Source organism: Tursiops truncatus, chromosome X (assembly GCF_011762595.2).
Source record: "Tursiops truncatus isolate mTurTru1 chromosome X, mTurTru1.mat.Y, whole genome shotgun sequence".
In the NCBI taxonomy this organism is placed as follows: domain Eukaryota; kingdom Metazoa; phylum Chordata; class Mammalia; order Artiodactyla; family Delphinidae; genus Tursiops; species Tursiops truncatus.
Genome location: NC_047055.1, coordinates 100,933,047 through 100,960,785, shown reverse-complemented (window position 1 = coordinate 100,960,785; position 27,739 = coordinate 100,933,047). Strand labels below are relative to the sequence as shown.

At 35.7% G+C, this 27,739-nt stretch overlaps 2 protein-coding genes across 2 annotated transcripts in view; both read right to left on the bottom strand.

Moving 5' to 3' along the window:
* LOC141277574 (dystrophin-like) overlaps positions 1 to 18,358 on the bottom strand; it is a 119,465-nt gene extending 101,107 nt beyond the window's left edge. The window contains exons 1-3 of the mRNA XM_073798898.1: positions 18,347 to 18,358; positions 11,818 to 11,988; positions 5,728 to 5,910 (exon numbers count right to left, since the gene is read on the bottom strand). Coding sequence (XP_073654999.1) covers positions 5,728 to 5,910; positions 11,818 to 11,988; positions 18,347 to 18,358 — 366 coding nt within the window. The remainder of the gene's footprint in view (positions 1 to 5,727; positions 5,911 to 11,817; positions 11,989 to 18,346) is intronic.
* A 1,595-nt stretch (positions 18,359 to 19,953) lies between these two features.
* Positions 19,954 to 27,739, bottom strand: part of LOC141277573 (dystrophin-like) — a 35,038-nt gene continuing 27,252 nt past the window's right edge. Inside the window, exons 5-6 of the mRNA XM_073798897.1 lie at positions 22,389 to 22,601; positions 19,954 to 20,043 (exon numbers count right to left, since the gene is read on the bottom strand). Coding sequence (XP_073654998.1) covers positions 19,954 to 20,043; positions 22,389 to 22,601 — 303 coding nt within the window. The remainder of the gene's footprint in view (positions 20,044 to 22,388; positions 22,602 to 27,739) is intronic.

Genomic DNA, 27,739 nt, shown 5'->3' with positions numbered 1-27,739 from the left:
ATAAAATATAGTCTTACAGCCTGAATTGGAGCTAAAAGCCACTTAGAATAACTGTTAACAGTTTGGAACTTAAAATTACCTTGAAATCACCAAATTCAAAGTGACTTTGAAGAAAGTACAAATGAAAAAGGAAACTTCCATTCAAAATGGAGCTGATGTGGTAAACCCTCCCCCCAACCTGATCCAGTCATATTAAAATGCTAGATAAAATATTTTAAAAAAACCTTTTCAATTTACAGCTGATTTATGAAACAAGTATGAAAAATCCTCAGGTGGCAGAAATAAAAGGGGAAGTTAAGTGCACTAAAGGTTGGGAAACCAAGCTTAACAAAATATTGGCATATCAGAACATAAAAGCTGGGGTATTCAAAACTAATTTGGGATGGGAAAAGAGGCATTGGTCTCATGCATTCCAGGGAGATGGAAAAGCGTAAAGCTGAGTGTCACCTCTCCTGGAAACAAGAACTATAAAATCCCCATCCACTGGAGTATAAGGAATTAGCAAGAAAGCTGAGGATCCTTTGGATTTTGGTTGGAAGATAAGGATCCACCGGTAAGGAAGTGAAACCTAAGTTTATGTCACATGAGGATAGAACATAACATCTCTCAGACTCTGGTAGGGACAAATAGAAAAGACTCATAAGGACCCTCCAATAGCCTAGCACAGAAGGGATTTCCAGTAAAATATAATTCCTACTACAGATGAGCTCACAAACAAAAAAATTACAAGCGTGTGACAAAATTCACTACCATTAGAGGGAGTCAACAGTTGTAACAAATGGGAGAATCCATACATTGTGATCAGAGATAACAGAACATTGTTTTAAAAATTTTATAATAAATAAGTTGAGCCTGGTGATAAAAGTTGCCAGTAGGATCTACTTTTCTTGAGACTAACAACCAGAATTCATACTTAAGAAATAAAATGGCTAAGTTCCCTATATTCCATGTTGTTAAAACTTCTGCTAGATGTTTCTACAAGCCCTCATCTAAAGAGAGATGGCTAATGGGGAGGGCACTGGGGGAACATGAAGAGAGGAGAATTTGAAAAGTTAGGCAATCCTTTTTTCTTACCTTTTTATGAGGGTGTTTAGGGGAAACTCATCTGGTCCCTTGGTCCCTTTTCTTTACAGGATCTAAAAGAGCAATGCTCTTCAAGTGGGTGGGTATATTCAGAAAGGAATGGTTGACATGCATTCCCTACTGAGATGCTGGTATGGCCAAAGAGGGATCAAGGACAACTATTTCACGTTTCTCATTCCTAAGAGTTACGTAATATGGGATCTGCCAGCGCCCACAGGCTGATTTGAGATATAGTGGGTAAGACAAAAAGGTTTAATTTTCAACGTGGTATAAGGCTATTGGCAAGAGTAAGCCTGAAATTCTTGTTGAATACTCTGTTATCATGTATGCTTAGGAAATCTTTTCTAGGGTTCAAAGTCCATGTGAACAAGGCCAACTGGGCTCTCCATCAGACCACAACAAACCTATAGAGAACAAGCCAGATCAGTAGTGATAACCTATAGAGTCTGGTGATAACAGACTCATCATCACAGATGTGTGTGGGTATTAACAAAACAGTTAATAGCAACTGCAGCCAGCCAAAGAAAGCACATCAGATGAAGAGTATTTTTCCTTCCTTATCCTCCCATATACTAAAATTAGAAGATTACTATCCAGAAATTGAGAGAAGAGGACTGTACGATCTTTTTTTCTCACTCCCAAATCTGTATAAATTACTGAACCCACAAGATTAAGCTGGTGGAAGATTTTAATAAAGTATGAGATCAAAATTTATATGAGGCTTTTAGGGCTTCCTTGGTGGCACAGTGGTTAAGAATCCGCCTGCCAATGCAGGAGAGACGGGTTCGAGCCCTGGTCCAGGAAGATCCCACATGCCGCGGAGCAATGAAGCCCGTGCACCACAACTACTGAGCCTGCACTCTAGAGCCTGCGAGTCACAACTACTGAGCCTGCATGCCTAGAGCCCATGCTCCGCAACAAGAGAAGCCACCGCAATGAGAAACCCATGCACTGTAACGAAGAGTAGCCCCCACTCGCTGCAACTAAAGAAAGTCCGAGCGCAGCAATGAAGACCAAACACAGCCAAAAAGAGAAAAACAAATACCGGACGCAGCCAAAAATAAAATTAAAAAAATAAAAACAAAAAATTTATGAGACTTTTAATAACGAAAAGTAAATGAAAACTTAGAGGATCAGACTGAAATACTGATTAAAAAGCCAACTATAGGCAGAAAATGGAGTTTAACCTGGTTGGTCTTAGTTACTGGAAAACCAAAACTGTTTCATGCTATTACTCATTAAGTTGAGATTTCTCAACCAACTATATTACATAAGTTTAAATTGTTTAAAGGAAAAAACAGAATTACACAAAAGCAGAAGATTATGCAAAAGAGACAAATTTGCAAAACAACTAAGTAAAACATTGAGAAATGGAAAATACAGCCTTTGAAAAAATACAAACACACACACATATAGATAGATGTGAATGCAGAGATGAATGTATTTATATATCATAGAATAAATTATGCACTAGGCAGGTGAAGAGAAAACTTGAGAACTGGAAGATGGATTTTAGAAAATTACCCAGAATCCAAAAGATAGAGATAGAAATATAGAAAATATTAAAGAGAAGCCAAGAATCTGAATACAGGATGGGGAGATTCTTCATAGATCTAATAAAGGTTCCCCTAGGAAGGAATGGAGAGATTAGGAGAAAGAAAACCTCCAAAAAAGTTTTTTGGAGACCACCAAAGAAAGAAAGAATCTTTCTGTTCTTATTAATACACCAGGTGACAAAGTACAAATGAAAGCAAATTACACATAGATAGACTGAAACTGCAATGCATCAAAGACAAAGAGAAAATGGAAATGTACCTGAGAAAATTATAAAGAAACGATAATTTGGCAGCAGACTTCTTGACAGCAAGAAATTGCAGAAGAAAACAGAATAACATTTTTCAGTGTTGTAAAAAAATAACTCCCCTAGCATAATTATATGCTCAGCTAGGCCATTCCTCAACACTGAGAGCGAAAAAAAAAAGGCATTTTCAGTCATACAAAGTCTGAGAGCACTTGCTATTCACACTCAGTGAAAGAGCAGAAGCAAAAGAAGGGTACAGAAAAGCAAAAATCATCACAGAAGTTGGTAAAATAGTGATGGCAAATCTAAATAAATATTAATAATAATAATTTCAACAACACAGTGGCAATAGCACTGACTAATTTAGGGGGATAAGAAATAGGGTGCAACAACAATATGGAAGATGGGAAATAAATTCAGAGTTAAATGATTCTAGTGGTTCTGCTATATCATTGTTAGGTGTGCAGAAATATTTATCATTGGTGGACTTTGTGGATTAAGGTATGCAAGATAGTATTTAAGGTAATTAAGGGTTCCATTAAAATAAATAGCATATATATTCCAAACCAGTGGAGAAGGAATAAAGAGAGACTAAATAACTTGATAACTTTAACATGAAGAGGAAAGTTTAGAAGTGCCATTACAGATGAGAAATGGAACGATAATTCATAAAAAATCTTGAAAATTTTGTTATTAATATGAAAATTAATTAATTTTGGAAAACATACCCCAAAATAGATTTCTGGAGGAGTAGCATATTCCTTTTAACATCTTTAATGGAGTATAATTGCTTTACAGTGTTGTGTTAGTTTCTGCTGTATAACAAAGTGAATCCGCTCTATGTATACATATATCCCTCTGGCGTCTCCCTCCCACCCTCCCAATCCCATCCCTCTAGGTGGTCACAATGCATCGAGCTGATCTCCTGTGCTACGCGGCTGCTTCCCACTAGCTATCTATTTTACATTTGGTAGTGTATATATGTCCATGACACTCTCTCACTTCGTCCCAGCTTATCCTTCCCCCTCCCCGCGTCCTCAAGTCCATTCTCTACGTCTGTGCCTTTATTCCTGTCCTGCCCCTAGGTTCTTCAGAACCATTTTTTTTTTTTAGATTCCATATATATGTGTTAGCATATGGTATTTGTTTTTCTCTTTCTGACTTACTTCACTCTGCATGACAGACTCTAGGTCCATCCACCTCACTACAAATAACTCAATTTCCTTTCTTTTATGGCTGAGTAAAATTCCATTGTATATATGTGCCACATCTTCTTTATCCATTCATCTGTCGATGGACCCTTAGGTTGCTTCCACATCCTGGCTATTGTAAATAGAGCTGCAATGAACACTGTGGTACATGAACAAACAATCCAATCCAAAAATGGGCAGAAGACCTAAAGAGACATTTCTCCAGAGTAGCATATTTTTAAGTGAACAACATGAATAATAGAAAGCAAAGAATAATGATGATGTAAAGAAATTAGGAACCTAAGAAAACAATATTTAAATGTTTTATTTGAATATGATCAGAAAGCACTTCCTTAGATATAAAAAGTCCTTATCTCATATAACATGATATTGAATCAGTTGTGACTTCCTTGAAACTTTCAGGGTCATCTCTTCCCATTCTTTGTTTTATTTTCTGTAGTACTGACATAGCACCAATTGAAGAGATTTTCCTTTATATTCTCAGCAACTATAATAGTTCCTTGAATACAGAAGGCACTAGGCAAGTGTGTGAGGAGTGAATTGGATAAAAAATGAACAGGGACTGATAAATAAAGAAGGAACTGGAATTGATAATGGAGAAACTTGGAGTTGTAATATTGGAAATCTTGGGTACAGGGTGAAGGATACAGTTTTAATATTTTTTAAAGGTCTACTCTATTGGTCTGAGTTTTATCTGCCTCTAAACATAAAACACTTAATATAAAAAACTCCCTAAACAATCATGTTCTTCAACAATAATGGGACACCTGAATTCTTTATCAACTATATTCACAAAGATGACTCAGTTTATGCAGGAGAAGTTGGCTGAATTTAAAGCCCAATTGGTGTGCAGTATCTGGCAGCTTCAGCATTTGGTAGTAAGTAAAGTTTTGGCGTCCTTGACATGATACGAACTGCTAATAAACAGTATTTTCACATGGAGAATCACAGTTTGCTTTTGTTACAATTACATGGTAATCACTTGGGGTATCTGAATTCCTTATCAAGTATATTCAGAGTATCATAACCTAAGGAGTAAAGCATATGGGAAAGATAAGGCAGGACTTATGATAATAAATTAATATAATGTAAAATGTCCAAAAAAAAGCTAGTTAGACAATATGTCTTGTAAAGAACTCTATAGGGCACCGCAATTGTTAAAAGAGAATTATAATAAGATATTATACCCCAGAATACCTTCCTGCTAAGATAATTATATGACTTTATGGACATTCAAATATATGAAAAAAGAGAGACCAGTTTCTATAAATCTTGAGAAAACTTATTCATGGGATTTTGTGACCTAATAATAATAATAATAATAACAACAACAACAACAGACTGGGAGTGGCTTACAAGTACTGAGTGCTAGGCTAAGTACTTTATATAGAATAGCTTATTTAATTTTCTCACTCTATGAAATCAGTATTATTTTTATGTCCATTTTATAGATAGGAAACAGGTTTATAGAAGTTAAGCAAATGGCCCACAGTTGCAAACTTGTAAGTACCTGAGTGAAGAATTTGAGCCTAAGTAATCTTAAACCAGAGTTTGTGTTCTTAATCACTATGCTTCACATATAACCATAAGCTGACATATACTAATTGATAAAGATCAAGAAAAGCAACTGACTTCCAAAGTCTTGCATTTCCCATTCAGCCTGGTGCAGAGCCACTGGTAGTTGGTGGTCAGAGTGTCAAGTTCCTTTTTTAAGGCCTCTTGTGCTGCAGCTGGAGCTTGAGCTATGACATTGTTTACAGACTCAGTGAGGAGTTTCACTTTTGCTTCTTTTTGCTGGGCTTCTTCTTTAGCTCTCTGAAAAATAAACAATGCTCTCTTAATAGCAAGGCAATGACTTTACTTTCAAGATGCATTCCTATATATCATATTCTTTCTTCCTTGCAACATTTCTGTTAGAATGAGATTAATAAAAATAAATCCACTACTGACTGCAATCACTTCCATAAATTTGAGTTTAGTGATGGGACTTCCTTGGTGGTGCAGTGGTTAAGAATCCACCTGCCAATGCAGGGGACATGGGTTCGAGCCCTGGTCTGGGAAGATCCCACATGTCATGGAGCAACTAAGCTGCCCATGCGCCAAAACTACTGAGCCTGCGCGCCACAACTACTGAGCCTGTGCACAGCTACTGAAGCCTGTGCGCCTAGAGCCCGTGCTCTGCAACAAAAGAAGCCACCACAATGAGAAGCCCGCGCACCACAACAAAGAGTAGTCCCCACTACCCCCATCTCGCTGCAACTAGAGAAAGCCTGCGTACAGCAATGAAGACCCAACACAGCCAAAAATAAATAAATTAAATAAAATTAAAAAAAAATTTGAGTTCAGTGACAATTGGAAACTTGCAGGAAAAAATTTATAATCAGAATGTAACTGACCTTTAATCAGAATAGTTTGAAAAGCAGTCTGTATGTGGATGTGTATTTGTGGAGAACACACAAACACACACACACACACATATGTGAAATAAGCAAGAAACAAATATTTCAATGCTAACTAGGTTCAAAAATATCTCATAGTCTAGAATTGAAATCACTTATAAATTACTCAGATGGATGAATATTGAAATCAGTGCAAATATCATTATTTAAATCAAAGAATAATTAACACAGAAATAAGTCTTCTTAATGCTATATTTGGAACATATTTTGTTAAAAGAAAGCTGTGTTCAGTAACTGAAAATGCGTAAGAGAAAGAGAAGAGAAATTCCTGACATGAGGGGGCTGGCCTAGTACAGCTATGCCTTGGTATTCTTGTGTTGAAGATAAACTGTTTCACAAAACATCAATATCAGACATGCTACTTTGTTACCACTGCAGATCATGACAGAAATTCCACTCCATAATCATGTAAGAATATAGACAAAAACATAAACGATGTCCAAATATCAGACACTTCCCCATCCTGTTAATGAGTCACTGCTGCTTCTTTATCAATTATTACGTATCTTCAGCCTCTCTCTAGTCTTCTCTCCTTCAGGAAAAATGTATTAAGATACCCAATCACAGAGTTACTCCTACTAGGTGTCAAAATGAAATCCAGAGCAAAGCCCTTAAACCCTCCCTTAAATCATCTAACACAAACCCACATCCTACAACAGGTTTGAATACTCTCTTACTCGTATAACCCATGGTTGCCCATGGTGTGTATTCTCCCTCATTACCAAAAGTAATAAACTCAACTTGTTCAACTACAGGAGTGTTGCTATTCGTCTGTGGGTTACTATGAAGGCCGACCTTGAGACGAGCTTTCCAGCATAAGTAGTTTATGCACGATGTGAAGGAAACAGTGGTAGGGAGATGGGGAATGGAAAGAGAATGGAGATTAGAAGGGTATACTTGTTAACCCAGCAATTGCTATTGGTGACTGGAGTTTAATCCTGCCAAGAAGCTCTGGGAAACACAGGTCTCAGGTTTATCCCACTCAGGGGTGAGGGCACTGGGGTATTTATACACCATCTCCCATCATTGGTTGAACCCTGTTGGGGGAATGTTAATTTCCTAGTATGTGAAGCCATACTCAGGTGGAAAAAGTGGGATTCGGTGGCCTCAGAAAGCTGTCAGGTAAAGAAATGCAGATTCTGGCAGGTGGAAGTTGTGCCTATATGCAGTATAGTAGTGAGAATAAGGGGATATAGGCAGTAAATGGGCAAAGTCAGCTATAGAATGCCTTTCTAATTTTCAACACAATCACTCTATGCCTTTGGATTTAGTCCCATAATGCCTTAAAAAGTATAAAATACGATAGCAAATGCAAGTTGTTTTGACTATTAAATGACTGCCTTCACTGATTTTAATTGATTGAAATTTTATTTCAAACTTTTAAATAAATCTGTCTTTTGGCACACTGAGCATGGGATTTATTTCTATGCAAACCATATTTTGGCCAGTGTAATTTTAGCATTAAAAACAACTTTGACAAACATTAATCACTTAGTATGTGCTACTGTGTGCTATGACAGACATGTTGTATGTACTACCTCACTGGATATTTAACGAAACCTTGTGAAATAAGTTCTGTTTTCTCTATATTACACATCCGAGAACCAAGGTTCAGAGAGTTTAAGTAAAGCATCCTGGGAGTTACATCTTTTCTTTCACATAGCTTCTGTTAAGGCCATCTCAAATCCTCTGTGAGATGAAGAAGGAACATGATGTAGTGGATCTAGTGAATGAAATTGCATTTTATGCAAATTATAAACAACCCATGAAACGATCAAAAATGCAGAATAAGAAATATTTCCCCCTGATGTTTAGGCTTTCATAAATTCTTTTTTAAAATCAGGCTTAGAAACTGGGAAAGGTTCAGAGAAGAATGGTAAGAGAAAAGGAGATCATGACCAATTTCTCCACTGCAGGGAAAGGTAGAAAACTAAATGACTGGTGTAGTTTAGACATAATCCTCATCAGAAGTGGTGGCTTTTTTTCCATATATTTCTAGGAAGCTAACCATCATAAGCTCAGACACTTTTCATTGCCAATACCTCGAACCAGTGGTTGTCAAAATGTGCTTCCTTGGAACCACCTTGGAACTTATTCCTTGGCATGACTTGGAAACTTTTTAGAAATGAAAAATCTCAGGCGCCACCTCAGTCTTCCAGGTGATTCTAATCCTCCCCCCATTGGGATTATTCTAGCCTGCCCCCCCCAGAATGAGAATAGCAAATACATGTATGTAATTCCTAGTAAACACTAGGACTAGAGTTACCATATTGTAAAAATTTTAAAAAGAAACAAAGAAAACCATCAAAAACTGAAATTCCAGAGTGTTTTTAAAGGGTTTAATATAAATTTCAGCATACAGTCACTTCAGACCTTCAAAAGAATCAGATGTTGCTAATGAAACACTCCCCTTGGCTCTTTTATGTTAATAGAAAAGTTTTGTTTACAGAGAAAAAAGAAGTCAAAAGCAGCATTATCATTTTCAAGTAAAACACAGGAGAGAAAAGTAAAGAAACAGAAAGTCTCTACTTTTTATCTGACTAAATCAAGGAGAAATGACGAAGTAGGTCTATGAGTCTCTTCCGACAATGAAGAAAAAATTGCTCTCAACAGGAGCACAGGTGGAAGCCTGAACAAGGTACTATCACTACCCTCTAGGTAGGGAAACAGACTGAAAGAGATTACCTTGACTGGCAGACGGAAAACACAAGAAATGCCAACTCCCTTTGCTGTTGTGGACACAAGCTGCCTGAGCTTTTCCTCTTTTCAATATTACCCCCATATGCACCAGTTTTGTAGCTAAATCTGTTATTTAAACATGCAAATCAGTGTGAACTGATTGGTTGGGCCACTCATTTCAGGGATTGTGTATAAGTTTTTAAAAAAATTTGAGACAGTCTACTCTCCAGTACTGGAAAAGGAAAAGGGATCTGACTGAGTGGTTACCAGATAAGCAAAGTGTTCAAGGAATGAGGGGAGAGGGCCAGATGCAAACAAAGGAACCAGGAAACACAGAACAGCTGAACACAAGCTGACTGCTGATTATCTCCTTAGGGATCTGAAGTAGTGGCTATGCAGCATTAGAAGAGATGGCGAGAAAAGCCATGAGGGAATTGAGACGTGCGAGGAAAGGCAAGTGGGGTGGCACATGCTTCACAGAATGGAATGGAATGGCATATCATAGCTTAGAACAGCTTAGAATGGGATAGGGATAGAGGGAAATATATTCTTGATTCTACCACAGATAAAGCCTGTGACTATGAGTAAATTATTTGACCCATCTGGGAATTTCCGTTTTCTGATCTGCACAGAGGAAGTGTAGACTAGTTTCCTTCCAAAGTACCCTCCAGCTCTCACATTCTATAATGATATAATTTCCTTAATGGGGACCTCCCCACAGTCAAACTTAAAATCATTATAGTCCTTCCAATGGCTTTCTCATTTCACTAAGAATGAAAACCCCTCCGTATCCTACAAAGCTCCTGTGTTAGCAGATATCTACTCAGCCCCTACAAATGTCATTCATCCTGTTTTACTCTCTTCAGGCAGGTGGGCCTCTTTCTCTTCCCAATTAGCCTTAGGGCCTTTGCAGGAGCTCTTCCCTCAGAATGGAATGTGCCCCGTAAGACATTTTTAAGGTTGGCTTTTTCTTATGATTCATATCTCAGATTAAATATAATTCCTCACAAATGCCCTACAAATCAACCCTTTCTAAAACAGCATCTCACCACCTCCAACTGCCACCTGCACTCTAGTTATTATTTATTTCACAATCCTGGTTTATTTTTTTGGGAAATCATCATGATCTCAAATGAATTTTTAAATTTCTCCATTCATTGCCTACCCCCCCGCCGCAACTAGAATGAAAATTCCAAGAAGTCAGGTAGCTTTTATGTATTGCACACTACTGTATTCTGTGTCTAGAAGGGTGTTTGACAGTAAGTATGCAATATTTCTTGATAAATGAATGATGTATGGTATTGTTAGATTAGAATGATTCTGTAGTTTTTAATACTCAAAGACACTATTACTGTTTATCCAAATATAGTCTTCCTTATATGTTTTAATTTTAATTTCCATGTGACTAAAGCCATATGATATCTTTGATATTTAAGCATCTGAGTTTTCATGTGGGCACATTCTACTATTAATTACAATATTCATTGAATAATCATATAAAATATATAATAAAGTGCATATAATTAATTTCTTACCACACAACAATGATAATAATAATGGTAATAATAATTAACTAGTTTGGGGCATCTATTTTGTGTACTACATTAGGACTTTTATGTTTCACCCTTCAAATAATTCTGAAAATCAGGTATTTTGATATCCAGTTCACAAATGAGGGAATGAAAGCTCACTGGGCTTATGCAACTTGCCCAAGTTTACACAGTTGGCAAGGGGCCAAAGCAGGTTTTAAACCCAAGTGTCTAGCTCCAAAATGATTCTGCTCCATCATGAGGCCTCAAACCAAACAAATATGTATTAATAATTCACCTAGGCTAATGTGGTTAAAAAATGTGTTATTGCTAGTACATGAAGATAATAAGTATCATTATAGCTGCAAATCATTGAGTGCTCACTCTGAGCTAGGCAATTTACTTACATTTAAGTTTCAATCCTCAGTTGATACTTTCAAGTTATAAAATGAGATGATTTACACATGAAAAAATAGAGGATTACACTGACTACTGAGTTGTCCGGGGCCATCCTGAAATGCAGTTGTGTAGATCCAATTACCAAGCTTCACCTCCCAGTCCTTTCTACATACCTGTTTCCTTGGTCCTAAATCAATGTTGTATTTTTTATCCTATCGTTTCAAGAGAAGTTCATGTAAACACAGTCCTTTTATCCATATTAAAGACCATCAGCTAAAATATTTAGTACTCCCAAATTCTAAGAAACCCTTTAAACCACCAAATTAACACAGCCTGTTGACATTTCCAACTGTCATTTCAATAACACTTTGACATATTTCCAGTTTGAATTTGCATCAGCTAGAAACATCTAATGTGAGTAGCTGATTCCAATCTCTTAATAGTACATAATTTCAAGGGGAAAATGCTCCAAACCGTGATTGTCAATATTTATGTTGTGACCACAATGCATAGACTTAATAAATAAAAAGTTTAAACATTCTACACAATGTATATCAAACTTGAAGCTAAATCAATCAAAAAGCAACCTCTACTATTAAACCAAGAAAAGAGCCGACTGTGCAGAATCACAATTTGTTTTATTTGGTTTCTTTTACCTTCATCTCTTCAACTGCTGTCTGTAATTCATCTGGGGTTTTATATTCAAAATCTCTCTCTAGGTATTCTTCTTCAGCTTGTGTCATCCATTCATGCATCTCTGATAAATCTTTCTGAAGGCTTACAGTTTTATCCAAACCTCCCTTTAAGGCCTCCTTTCTGGCATAGACCTTCCATAAAACAAACCAAGAAGTAAAGCATGAATATTGAAAGTCACAAAACATTACCATTATATTATTGCTGACAAATCTGTAAATAATAGAAAGCTTAGATACAAAAGATGAAGCAAGAAGTAAAAAGCTTACATGAAGGAGGAAAGTAAGTCATAGCAATTGGATACACTTAATTTCACCTAAGTGTTAAAATGAGATATAGGCATTTCCTTGGCATAATGAACAGATTCTCTTAAGACCATAATTTAGCTATTGTGTATGGTAATGCATTTCTGCAAATGGAGAATAAAGAAAAACATTGTTTCAGTTGGAAGAGTAAATTTATTGGCACACAATAGAAGTAGAAATTCTTTGTGCTCTTTGATGCTGTTTTACAAGTTCAAATATCCTAGGAACTTAATAATCATATACCTACAGAAAACTCTCATAAAAAAGAAAAAAATAGAAAATGGATAAAAGACATAGTCATGTAATTCACAGAAATAAAATTAAAATGAGGCCATATATATGTGAAAAGATGCTCAGTATCATTTATAGTTAAATAACAGCAAATTAAATTAAATTAGTATGTTTTCAAATATGAGACTGGAAAAAACTAGCAAAAATGCCCAGTTTGAGCAGGAATGTGGGAAAAGAAAAGTTTTTATACCCGTTGAGGGAAATATCTGACATAGTACAACCTTTTAGACAGTAAATTGGCAAAATGCATTAAATTTCTTAATGTTCATAAATCTGAGTCTACTCTTCCACTTTAAAGAATGAATCATACAAAACGAAGTGTACAAAGTTGTATGTACACTATTCAATTCAGCTTTGGAGACAGCAACATATTGGAAACAAACCCAAATGTGCTTTCATGGAGAGTTAGTTAAATAAATAGTGGGATACACATGTACACACACAGAATAGGATACCACATAGCACCAATACATCTATACTGAAGTGAAAGTTATCCAGTATTTAATTTTAAATTAAAAACACAAGTTGAAAAACAGCATGTGTGACAGGAGACTTGTGCCTTGTAAAGCCTCATACATTTCTGAAATACTAACTTTATAACAGAATTTATTACTTATTAACCAGAAAGATAGCAAAACTTAAAATACCTAAGAGAATATCGTGCATGCTAATAGCTTGTTATAAAGTACCCTGCTGTAACACACTGAGGGAAAAATCTCAGTTCAGTATTAGAATGATTATATATAGTGCTTCTCTTTTACCTTAAAAAATAACTCTAGGGACTTCCCTGGTGGTGCAGTGGCTAGGAATCTGCCTGCCAATGCAGGGAACACAGGTTCGAGCCCTGGTCCGGGAAGATCCCACATGCTGCGGAGCAACTAAGCCTGTGTGCCACAACTATTGTGCTTGCGCTCTACAGCCTGTGAGCCACAACTACTGATCCCATATGCCACAACTACTGAGGCCCACACGCCTAGAGCCAGTGCTCTGCAACAAGAGAAGCCACCGCAATGGGAAGCCTGCACACCACAACGAAGAGTAGCCCCCACTCGCCGCAACTAGCGAAAGCCCGCATGAAGCAACGAAGACCCAACACAGCCAAAAATAAATAAATTAATTAATTAAAAAATAACTCTAATCAAATTATGTTATTCTTCTCTCTGGGATTAAGTAGAGTTCTATCTTTTAAATAACAGAGTTGTAATTGTAAAGTCTTAATACATAAGGCATACTTTTAGTATAATTAAGTTTTCATGGTACTTTACCAAATACTAAATATGTACAGAACCATCATCATATTAATTTTCCTTACACTTTGCAACCACCCTAAGCCTAAGGTAGTTAAATTAAAAGTACTTTCTTTACTCTCCTAGGAGAATGTAGTGCTTCATCTATTGAAGTGTAAATGTATGTTTCATTCTGACACAGCTAGAAGCATGTATCTAACAATTACACTAGTTAAGGTATAAAGATTATTTTGCATAGTCAATGAGCCTATAATAAGCCCAAGTAAACAAGCTGTTAAATTTCTACTTAGATACTCTGCTATAATCTTTTGAGGTAGTTGGCAAAGTGACAATAATATTAGAGTGACTAACGGAACTTAGGCAAAGACTTGTAATAAAAAACATATTGCATGCTATAAAACTAAACCAGAAGAAAGGGATCAGGAGTGATTATTTTAAAAGGAAGGAAAGAAAAGAAAAGGAATTCATTTTGAGGTGACAGCATGAGTGCACTGGAAAGAACACCAGCTTTGGAATCTGGATACCTGTACTCAGTCACTAACAAGCTAAGTGAACCTGGAAACATCACTTCATTTCTCTTTATCTCCACTTCTTAACTAACCTAACAATTGGAGCAGAAGATTTCCAAGGTCTTTTCCAAATTTAACATTCCACAGCTCTACAACTGATCAGAGAGAGATGAATTTTTTTTTTGTGGTTTCGTATTTTAGAAGGGTTTCTGTGAAAACATTGAGGTTAAAATCACAATTTCTCCCTCACCTTTATCACATTAGTGATGTCAACCTTCTAGCCTTAAATTTACCAATCGACCGTCAGTTTCAGCAGATTATATTGCATCAACCTCTTGATAAAATAGAAAGTTCTTCATGTTTCCTGTTCTAGAATTTGTAAATCTAACATTCAGCACTGCCCCTCCCCATTCTACTTCCTTTTCCCCCCACCTTATTAAGATACAATTGACATAAAACACTGTTTAAAGTACACATATATATTGTGAAATGATTACCACAATAGGATTAGTCAATGCCTTCATCATCACACATAATTACCGTTTTTCTTTTTATCGTGAAAACATTAAAGATCTACTGTCCCAGCAACTGTCAAGTATAGAATATAAAACTGTCAGCTGTAGTTACCATACTGTAAATTAGATCCCAAGAACTTCCTCATCATAAACCAGAAGTTTGTACCACTTGACCAGAATCTCTTCATTTCCACCACTCTGCAAGCCCTGGAAGTCCCCATTCTACTCACCTGAGTTTGGCTTTTTTAGATTCCACATATAACTGAGATCATACAGCATTTGTTTTTCTCTGACTTATTTGACCTAGTACGATACCCTCAAGTTTCATCCAGCTTGTTGCAAATTGCAAGCTTTCCTTCTTTCTCACAGCTGAATAATACTGTGTGTGTGTGTGTGTGCGTGCGCGCGCCACATCTTCTTTATCTGTTTATCCCTGACCAAAGCTTAGGTTGTCTCCTTATCTTGGCTATTGTGAATAATGTTGCAATGAATTTGGGAGTGCAGATATCTCTTTGAGATCCTGATTTCATTTCCTTTGTAAATATACCCAGAAGTGGGATTGCTGGATCATAAAGCAGCTCTATTTTTAATTATTTGAGGAATCTCCATACAGGTTCCATAGTGGTTGTATTGTGTGTGTGCTGGAGGCCGCGGGGTGTGATGTCTAGGTTATGAAGCTGGGAGTGAGTGGCTGAGGCAGGGTGGAAGACAAAAATCACTGGAGCGGTTACCAAGGAACCAAGGGCTCAGGAACTAGAAGAACCATCTAAGAAGATACTGAAATCACCAAGAATTATGACAGGAGTTAACAGTGAGTCAGCTGTTAAAATACTCAAGGAATGAGGCAGAGTGACCCAGGGGTCTGTGGATGACTGCACCCAAAAGATGCATTGACTTGGAAAGACAATGATCTGCAAGGTGCCAGAATGACATCCACCTGGTTTCTAAATCCAGTGTTTCTTGATAACTATCTAGTATAAATTTATAGCCACTAATAATTAAAATATATAATCATACATTATTTATTTAGAAATTATAAATGCTTTATAATTTTATATATGTAGGTTTATGTCTATTTCATATCCATTTATTTTATTTAACAAGTGGTTATTCTGTGCTAGATACTGATCTGTACACCTTACAAACACAAATTCATTTAATTATTATTTTAAAATTCTTATAAAGCAGGCAGTAATATCATCACATTGTAAAGACTGGGAAACTGAAGCACAGAGAGATTAAACAACTCTTCCAGGATCACACAAGTAGTTTATGGTGAAGGCAAGATCTAAACCCAGGCAATCTGGTTCCAGAGCTGTTGCTCTTACACATTGTTTGCCTCTCTATCCACAAGAAAGTCTTCTCCATCCATCAGAGTTTTTATTTTATCCAATTTGGCCAAATATTTTGGGGAAGTGGGTCTGACAAATCTTTTCATTGTGAGATAGGAGTTATCTTACATAAATGTTATCTTTATTTTTGTGTACATAGTTTATACGTTCAATTTAAGCACCCCACTTGAATTCCAGATGTATTTTGACTGTCTACTTCTCCAAAATAAACATGACCAAAATAGAAGTACTGATCATTCTATTAAGCTAGTCAATTTGGTTCCTCCCTTAGCTCGCAGTCTTTCCTTCTTTAAAGGCACAGTAGCCAACACTGTTGCTCAAAACAGAAAACTCTGAATATGCCTATCCCTCCCTCCCCATCACCCTGGACTTTCTGCAAGCATTCTCCTTCAGCAAGCACTGCCATTTCTAATGGGGTCTGATAAAACATAAAATCAAGAAACGAATGTGTACTTAGGATAAGAATAATGATCAAGGAAGGGTGGATGTGAGTGTGAAAGCCCTGATGAAAAATATAACAAGGAAGAACTTGCCTAACTGGTTAGAAGAAACAAGAAAAATGAGTGACCACATTGAGTGAGATAAGCTTGCTGAAGTTGGCCAGGGAGGATAGAGTTTCTACAAAGTTTGACTCACACAAGCACTTTGGTCCAGTTTGCCTAGAATAACACAGCCCCTCTTCATGTTAATTACTGTATAATGGTAAAATACACATAAAAGCAATAAACAGTAATGAGACAGAGCAACAAGAGTTCAAACCAGCTCTATCTCTATGGGAGAACTTGGAAAATTATTGGGAGAGGTTTGGACAGTTAACCAAACATGACGTCATAAGAGGATTATACGTTTCAAATTTCTTCATGTCTCTCAATCTCCACTAACATCCCCGGCTGTTCTTTGCCAGTATTATTTCCTACCTGGATAACTGGGATTCCTACGTGCTTCCACTTGTGCCCCTTTGGTCTATTCTTCATATAACAGGATTATATAGCAAACTTTTAAACAACCACTTTACATGATGCCACTTCTATACCTAAAGGTCTAATAGCTTCCCATCGTACCTGATATGAATAGTAAATCCTCACTGTGACTTAAAAGAAAATTAATGACTTATTTCCCGCCCATTTTCTCATAAAACTTTTTTTGCTGTTGTCCTCTCCCTTGCTCTAAATAAACTGGTGTTGTCCTTTCTATTCATCCATTAAAAGCATTCAACAAACAAATACCTTTCATACTGGCCTTCCAGGAAAACATCAATGATAAAATCTATTCTCTAGGTAATATTTTTTTCCTGAACATCCCTTCTAGAACCAGCTTACTGCAGGAGAAGAATGCAAGCTAGCTGACCCAGGGCTATCTCATCTGTGAGTTAATAGAACTGCTGAGCATTTGTCAGTGATGGTATTAGCTGGGTGACTTGTCTTGACTTTTACTTGTCCAAATTCCTTTCTTTTTCAAATTTAGTTTTTGCCTTTTGGCATGATTTCTTTTCAACTTTCAAAGGTTACTTAGAAATAACGAAAGACTGACTGCCTCTAATACACGTAAAATGAAACCTATCATTAACTTCAAAAAAGGTATTAGTGTACTAAAAAGCAGTCACTGCATTAGGTCAAAATTTCATCTTTTGAACAAGAAGTATCTGATGTACACTACATGTGTATGTAATATTTTCTCTTCCGTAATTTAATCTTAAAATTGGAAATAAATATCTATAAAACACTCTGCTATATAAAAATGAGGAACTCAGATGTGAATGTACAGTTATTTTATATGTTTTCTACTGAGCTATTCTTAACTATTTCCCAATCTTAATCCATTTATTGAAAGGGACGTACTGAAGAAGCCAAACTTGTCAATCTTAACAATCAAAAGTGAAAAATACTTATCATATTTGTACATATGCATGCATTACTCATTCATTTTATTTCTGTACCAAGTATAGAAGTAAAAAGTATCTTTTGTTGATCCAACTACTTGTATAAAGTTATGCATTGGAGAAAAGATTCAATAAAAATAATGCCTAAGAAAAGGGCCTTATTGTTCAGAATGACAGCTGCATGCGATAAGGTCATTTTAGGACCCCAATAAGATGAATATACTATTTAAAATATCTACTATGAAAATAATTTATATGCTAGACAAAGGCTAGTTTTAATTAACTGTGCTTTAAAGCAACAACATAGAGACTAAACGTTTTAAAAGGGCAATGGTGAAGGGAGACATTAAGAAATCATAATTAAAAAGAAGCGAGCCACAGAGATTGAACATACCTGTCGGCACATGTGGTCCCACTGAGTGTTAAGTTCTCTGAGCTCTGTCTCCAGTCTAGAAGCAAACTCTGGCTCCGCTTCATTCTTTATTTTCTGTCCACCTTCATTGACACTGTTTAGACTGGGCTGAATTGTCTGAATATCACTGACTAAAAGCTAAGGAAATAATTCAATTTAAGTTAGCTGAAAAAATTACCACAACCTATTTGAAATGCAACATAGGTAGGAAACATATAATTAGGAATCATGACACTACACATGAATTTTGCCCTTTAAAATCTGAAATATATGTTGCAAAAAAATGTTCAGTGGTTTTTATGGCATGAATGAAATAGGGAATTATGTATCTGTAGTCTACTTATATTAGTTACAAAAGTAAATACGCTTAATACTTCGTGTGAGAAAACTGCAAAAATGATGAGTTTTATACATTATTATTTTTGAAGGAATTTTGATTTTCAAACACAGGGTATTGCAATAATTGTTTATAGCAAGATGGTGTGAAGGTTATTTTTAAAATGGATTTGCTTTTTTAGCTTTTATTCACAAAGAAAGTTCTTTAAAGAGCTAGATTGTTCTCCTCCCACTGCATGACAATTGTATAATCATATTATTTCAAAATACACGTTGTCTTATACTACAGTGCAACACACATGGTAAGAAAAACATAGTATGACTGATAACCTGTAAGATATAACAAATAGCTCAAAAAATTCTTTACCTTTAAATTAAACTGCATGTTATATCAAAATAATACTGTAAAGCGAGTGTTGAGTAAAAGGCAATATTTTGTCTATTTCTCTCTTATTTAGCCCAGTTTCTCAACCTTGGCACTACTGTCATTTGGGGCTGGGTAATTCTTTGCTGTGGGGTGCTGTTCTGTGCATTGTAGGATATTTAGATGCATCCCTGGCCTCTACCCACTAGATGCCAGTAGCATCTACCCCACCCCAAGTTGCCACAAATGAAAACGCCTCCAGACATTGCTAAATGTCCCCCAGAGGGACAAAACTGCCCCTGGTTCAGAATCATCAATATAACTAAATAATATTTTCCATATAAAAGTCTTCATATGAAAATATCATATAAAAATCTTACCCTGCACTGCTTCAGCTGTTTTTTAAGAATTTCTGAATCCCCAAGGGCAGGCCATTCCTCTTTCAAGAAAACATCAACTTCGGCCATCCATTTCTTCAGGGTTTTTATGTGATTCTGAAATCAGAGACCCATTTTAAGGCATTATTGGGGTGCTGATTTATCTTAACACAATTCATCACGGTGATATGTTTGAACACAAGCCTAGGAACAATTCCCATGTTTGAAGGATGTCTCTATGTAGCTCTTCAGGAAAAGAATATTTTCTCTAAGACTGCATTTTTATGGCCTACTGTATGAGCACTGGTGTATGAAGTCTGCTATTGTTAAAAATAAAAAATTACTACCAAATGTGGTTTTATGATGTTGCTCTTGAGAACATTAAATCATATCCCCCTCTAGAGAAATTTTAAGTTACAAAACAACTCATGATGATACTAAGAATGTGCCCTTAAGTACATAAAACAAACTATGAACAGTAAACTCAATGTAATGGTGTCTTTATAGCCTCCCTAAACCTGAACTTCCAAAAAACTGTTTTCTACAGTTGACAGTTTACATAGCCCCTCCAGTTGAGAACTTTCAGAACAAGATTTTGTCATCTTTAAAGAGAGAAAAAATTTGCTTTTCGTTTCCCATTTGCCTGACCAGGGTGAAGTAATGATCAGGTGGAAAATGTCATCTTTTATCATTTGTAAATAGCCAAGTACATCCCATTATTTTCTCACATAATGTCTGTTTGTTCTGCTGCTTTTGGGGGGCTACTTTTCAAGTGTATGATTTTTCAAACTCCTTTATTTGCCTACAATTCAACTATGCTGTCCAGATGTGCTACTTTCTCCTTTCTTAATTAAATTTCTATTGAAAATGTGTGCTTCTCAGAAATTTTCCTCTTCAATATGATAAATAATAATGACTTTAAAAGCATTTGACTGAATCTAAAAACTTCAACATTATTATCTGGCTGACATCTTTTGAGCCTAGTTTTGCTCTTTTCTTCACATCACCACTGTCCTAGTTTAGATCTTATTATTGGCTCCTTGATTATTGCATTAGCTCTTTTTGGTATCTGCTTCAGTCTTACTCCACTCTAATCCATTCTCCACAGTGGTGCCAGTATTATTCTCTCCTCCTTCCTCTTCTCAAAGTGATGTTTTAAAAACACAGATATTATCTTATCTTTCCCCCCTTAAAGTAACAGTTCCACCTTATCATTATTTTTAATCCCATCACCATTAGATTATAATTCATATTCCAAAGCATGGTGACCAACCCATTCACGATCTACCCCCAGACCACTTCTCCAATCACATATTTTATTAATCTCCAAACATATCTTTTGTCTCCCCAATATTGAACTACTTCCAGTTAATTGAACATACTGCTCCATTTTGTCAGGAACTCTTTCTTCCTCTTTTATTAGGTGCCTAAATTCTACTTATTCAAGGTGTAGTAAGATAAACCATGCTCCAAGAACATTTCATAACCCCTTTTCCCAGTTTATGTTGCTTTTCTTCTCTTTCCACTATCATAACGTTTACTGCACTGTTTAATTTACTTACTGTGGTAGGTTAAATAATGACCCTCCAAGATGTTCAGGCCCCCATCACTGGCACCTGTGAATACGGTGCCTCATATGGCAAAAAGGAATTCGCAGATGCGATTAAGTTAAGGATTTTGAGATGGGGAGATGATCCTGGGTTATCCAGATGGGCACAATATAACCACAAGGGTCCTTATTAAGACGGAGGCAGGAGTGTAAGAGAGAAATTGGAAGGTGTTATACTACTGGCTTTAAAGACAGAAGATGGAAACATAAGCCAAGGAATGTAGTTTCCAAAAGCTAAAAATGACAAGGAAATAAATTTTCTCCTAAAGCCTCCAGAAAGGACACAGCCCTGCCTATACCTTGATTTTAGCTCACTGAGACTGACATTGAACTTCTGACCCCCAGAACTGTAACATAATAAATGTGTGCTGCTTTAAGCCATTAAATTTGCAGCAACTTATTACAGCAGCAATAGGAAAAAAATACACTCACCTTTCTCCTTCACCAGAACATGGGCTCCTTGATGGCAAGGACCAAGTAATTGTACCCTCTTTCGCCAGTGGTACTGATAAAAATGTTTTTATGTATATGTGTGTATGCATGTATATGCATGTACACATATGTTCCTACGTAGAGACACATAAATGTGGATGTTGTGCTTTAAAGAATGATTTAAAACTGCTTGGTCTTTTGGTTTGTGAAAGGTAAGAAAAAAACAACTAAGTAGCTGGACTGGGATTTAGATCCAAAGGCGTCTTATTCCAATGCTTTTCCATCATGCCATGATGCTTTCAAGATTCTTCCCAGCATTAACATTCTTCACAATAATTTACCACATAAGAGAGATATTACCTGCATCACCAAATGTTTTAAACTTTAGACTACAGTGTAATTGTTGGTTTACTAATGCTTGGGTGATCAGGTGGCACTATTCAAACAAATTAAGTCAGTAGAAGTTGGTTTGTAGAAGGTGATGGGGTCAAATTTATACATAAAATTACAAGTGAAATATGCTGATGAAATGATATGACTATATTACATGGTAGATAACTTCTTATCTATTCATAAGCTAAATGATACCTCTATTTAGAGGACAACCAGACTAAAGAAAAGATGGGTTTTGAAAATTACTGAGCTAAAAACATGTTTAAGTCCTATTGGTATTGGTGAAAAAAAAAAACTAATTCTAAAGAAAATCTAAGAAGCAGAACTCTTAATTAAAGTTTTCTTAAAATCAATAGGCAGACTATACTCCTTTGAGACAGATTTGTGTCTTTTGACCTTATCACTGACTTTGAGGGACTATGGAGGTTAAATGTCTTTAAATTTTGTAACTCATCATTAGGAGACAAACAAGTAAAGAAAAAAATGAATATAAAAAGTAAAATCTTGAAGTACCTGAAGTTTTCGGAGTTTAGCCATTTGCTCCTCCAGCTTTTGGCAATGTTCGACCAGCTGGGCACAGAGTTTCTTCCATCGGCCCTCAATCTCTTCAAATTCTGACTGATATTTCCTGCTAATATTAGAGGGCGCTTTCCTTGACATCTCTTTCACAGTGGTGCTGAGATAGTTTAGGCCATTTTGTTGTTCTTGTAGAGAGTTTTGTAAAGCCTCAAAATTAAAAAGAAGAAAGTGCATTTATACTGACTGATAAATACTAACGAGTTTCATTGTTCAATTTCATTGACTAGTTTCAGATAAATCAAATTACTTAAAATGAAAGCTACGTGATTCAAACATCTAAAAATAAATTATGTACATTAATTATAAAATAGTCATTTAAATTCTAATTTTAATAAGAGTAGTTTACACATTATTTAATAATATTTTATTTAAAAATCTATGCCTAGTCTTCTGAACAATGCCAAATATATACAAAGCTATATATTACTGAACCAAAGAGCTTTAGCACACCTAATTTTATTACATTTTGTCTGTATATTAATAACTGCATTTATGATTCAATTAATGGAGTTTAACTTAATTATACTGAGCCTTTAAGTAAGATAACTTTTAACCTTCATAGATAAAAATATAACTAAATCAGATTGATAGATGTGATAACAAAGCTCTGAATAAGTTACCAGATGGAAGGTTTACTAATGCCACTTAATGAATGTTTTTTTATTTTTCAAAAGACACTGCTCTGTTCTGTAGTATCACAGTGAAATTCTAGGGAATTTTGGGGAGAATTTACAAACTTGATTTTACATTTGTACTGTATAATCTATTCCACCCCTTATAACACGATGCATATCTTTAGGTTTCACTGACTCAGTATTTATTTAAATGTTACTTTCTGGTTATAAACTAAAAAGGGTGAAGATAAAAAATTGAAAAAAATACCCATTATATACAACTATTACTTTTTTTTTTTTTTTTTTGCGGTACGCGGGCGTCTCACTGTTGTGGCCTCTCCCGCTGCGGAGCACAGGCTCCGGACGCGCAGGCTCCGGACACGCAGGCTCAGTGGCCATGGCCCACGGGTCTAGCCGCTCCGCGGCATGTGAGATCTTCCCGGACCGGGGCACGAACCCGTGTCCCCTGCATCGGCAGGCAGACTCTCAACCACTGCGCCACCAGGGAAGCCCACAACTATTACTTTTTACATAAACTTCCAGTTCTTTCCATGTAAAACTAAACCTTGAAGAGCTAATCATATTTTACCACTCACATATGCATAATTATGTGTCAAACATAATTTGGTGGTTGCATACCTTATGTTTATTTTGTGATATGTTATTTTTTATTTTTATTTTACTTTATTAAACTGTTACCCTTGATTATTTACACAATATCTAGTATGCATAGAACTACATTTTTTTAAACATCTTTATTGGAGTACAATTGCTTTACAATGGTGTGTTAGTTTCTGCTTTATAACAAAGTGAATCAGTTATACATATACATATGTCTCCATATCTCTTCCCTCTTGCATCTCCCTCCCTCCCTCCCTCCCTCCCTCCCTATCCCACCCTACTAGGTGGTAACAAAGCACCAGGCTGATCTCCCTGTGCTCTGCGGCTGCTTCCCACTACCTATTTATTTTACGTTTAGTAGTGTATATATGTCCATGCCACTCTCTCACTTTGTCCCAGCTTACCCTTCCCCCTGCCCATATCCTCAAGTCCATTCTCTAGTAGGTCTGCATCTTTAGTCCCGTCTTGCCGCTAGGTTCTTCATGACTTTTTTTTTTTTTAGATTCCATATATATGTGCTAGCATATGGTATTTGTTTTTCTCTTTCTGACTTACTTCACTCTGTATGACAGACTCTAGGTCCATCAACCTCACTACAAATAACTCAATTTCGTTTCTTTTTATGGCTGAGTAATATTCTATTGTATATATGTGCCACATCTTCTTTACCCATTTATATGTTGCTGGACACTTAGGTTGCTTCCATGTCCTGGCTATTGTAAATAGAGCTGCAATGAACACTGTGGCACATGACACTTTATGAATTATGGTTTTCTCAGGGTATATGCCCAATAATGGGATTGCTGGCTCGTATGGTAGTTCTATTTTTAGTATTTTAAGGAACCTCCATACTGTTCTCCACAGTGGCCGTATCAATTTACATTCCCTCCAACAGTGAAAGAGGGTTCTCTTTTCTCCACGCCCTCTCCAGCATTTATTGTTTGTAGATTTTTTGATGATGGCCATTCTGACCGGTGTGAGATGATATCTCATTGGAGCTGTGATTTGCATTTCTCTAATGATTAGTGATGTTGAGCATCTTTCATGTGTTTGTTGGCAATCTGTATATCTTCTTTGGAGAAATGTCTATTTAGGTCTTCTGCCCATTTTTGGATTGGGTTGTTTGTTTTTTTGATATTGAGCTGCATGAGCTGCTTCTAAATTTTGGAGATTAATCCTTTGCCCATTGCTTCATTTGCAAATATTTTCTCCCATTCTGAGTGTTGTCTTTTTGTCTTGTTTATGGTTTCCTTTGCTGTGCAAAAGCTTTTGAGTTTCATTAGGTCCCATTTGTTTATTTTTGTTTTTATTTCCGTTTCTCTAGGAGGTGTGTCAAAAAGGATCCTGCTGTGATTTATGTCACAGAGTATTCTGCTTCGGCTTTCCTCTAAGAGTTTGATAGTTTCTGGCCTTATATTTAGGTCTTTAATCCATTTTGAGTTTATTTTTGTGTATGGTGTTAGGGAGTGTTCTAATTTCATTCTTTTACATGTAGTTGTCCAGTTTTCCCACCACCACATATTGAAGAGGCTGTCTTTTCTCCATTGTATATTCTTGCCTCCTTTATCAAAGATAAGGTGACCGTATGTGCGTGAGTTTATCTCTGGGCTTTCTATCCTGTTCCATTGATCTATCTTTCTGTTTCTGTCCCAGTACCATACTGTCTTGGTTACTGTAGCTTTGTAGTATAGCCTGAAGTCAGGGAGCCTGATTCCTCCAGCTCCGTGTTTCTTTCTCAAGATTACTTTGGCTATTTGGGGTCTTTTGTGGTTCCATACAAATTGTGAATTTTTTTGTTCTAGTTCTGTGAAAAATGCCAGTCGTAGTTTGATAGGGATTGCATTGAATCTGTAGATTGCTTTGGGTAGTAGAGTCATTTTCACAATGTTGATTCTTCAAATGCAAGAACATGGTGTATCTCTCCATCTATATGTATCATCTTTAATTTCTTTTATCAGTGTCTTATAATTTTCTGCATACAGGTCTTTTGCCTCCTTAGGCAGGTTTATTCCTAGATATTTTATTCTTTTTGTTGAAATGGTAAATGGGAGTGTTTTCTTAATTTCACTTTCATATTTTTCATCATTAGTGTATGGGAATGCAAGAGATTTCTGTGCATTAATTTGTATCCTGCCACTTTACCAAATTCATTGATTAGCTCTAGTAGTTTTCTGGTAGCATCTTTAGGATTCTCTATGTTTAGTGTCATGTAATCTGCAAACAGTGACAGCTTTACTTCTTTTTCGATTTGGATTCCTTTTATTTCTTTTTCTTCTCTGATTGCTGTGGCTAAAACTTCCAAAACTATGTTGAATAATAGTGGTGAGAGTGGGCAACCTTGTGTTGTTCCTCATCTTACTGGAAATGGTTTCACTTTTTCACCACTGGGGACGATGTTGGCTATGGGTTTGTCATATATGGTCTTTATTATGTTGAGGAAAGTTCCCTCTATGTAGAACTACATTTTGAGCTAAGCAATTTATTGTGAGCCTTCTCCCATGTCATTAAGTATTTTTCAAAAACAGATTTTAATTGCTTCTGCAGTTCATTTAACCATTTCCCATTATTAGCTGTATAAATTAATTTTAAGTTTTCCACTCTTTTAAATTATGTTTATGATCTATTTATGTATATCTCTATGTATCTATATCTGAAAAGTTTTCCTCAGCAAAACTTACATTCAATTTACATTCCCTCCAATAAGTGAGATGTAGTTCACTGCTGCCAGATCTGCACTTACTATATCTTTTGGGTTTCTTTTTTTTTTGCAATTTAGTATGTAAAAAATAGTATCTCATTTTGTAAATTTGTACTACATCCTTACAATTTCTTTTGTTAATTAAAGTATAGTTGAGTTAATATATTAGTTTCAGGTGCACAACATAGTAAGTCAGTGTTTTAATAGATGATACTCCATTTAAAGTTACTATAAAACATTGGCTATATTCCTTGTGCTGTACAAGATATCCTTGTATCTTACTTATTTTACACATAGTAGTTTGTACCTCTTAATCCCATACCCCCATTTTGCCCCTTCCCCACCCGTCTGCCCACTGGCAACCACTAGTTTGTTCTCTGTATGAGTCTGTTTCTGTTTTGTTATATTCATTTGTTTTATTTTTTTAGATTTCTTTTTGCACTTTAGTATGTAAAAAAATATCTCGTTTTGTAAATTTGTACTACATCCTTTACAATTTGAGGTACAATTTTTCATAGGATTAATGGTCATTTATGTCTCTTTCTGGTGACTACCTTATTAATGACTTACTCAGACAAGTGTTTTCCTTATCTCATTTTTCTTTAAAATTGGCTCTGGTATTTTTACAATGTTTGTGATCACTTCCATTGATTTTTGTGCTTCCCCATATGTTTTTAAAGTTTTATTAAAAATTTCTCCAAAATTTATGATTAAAATGTTTTTGACTTTTTAATCTATGTGGTAGCTTGTTTTGGTGTAACATTTGACACAAGGTTCTAACTTCATTTTTTTCAGTTAGTTAATAATTCATCTTCTCAATAATATTTATAAATAATTTTCCCTCCATCACTGTTTTATCAATGGAAATACACTGTTCCATTCATCTGCATACAGTTTCTTTTATACTTAACCCACTCTCCTAATTGCTATACCTTTGTACTCTTATGTCCTTACATTTATAGTTTTATTAAGTCACATATTCTTTAAAGTAAATTTTGGAACTATTTCAGGTATTACAAACAACAACATAAAGGGGCAAAAAGATTAAACAGTTATAGGTTGTTTGGTATTATAGTAGAGGAAATAGTTTAAATAGTACAACATATACTGGGAAGTGTTTAAATAAAGATTTCTTTGAAGAACTTCTTCTAAAATTACTTTTTTAGGAAATAATATTTAATTCCCAAAAAAGAACTCTTGATATAACAAAGTTAAATTTTTAACTTTTTTTCTTAATTTAATTCTCAAAATGTGGACATATTATCTCAGCTCTTAATACAATGAATGAATACACTTTAATGTCTTACAAAATAAAATGTGATTAGATATACAACACAGGCTTTTCAGAACTA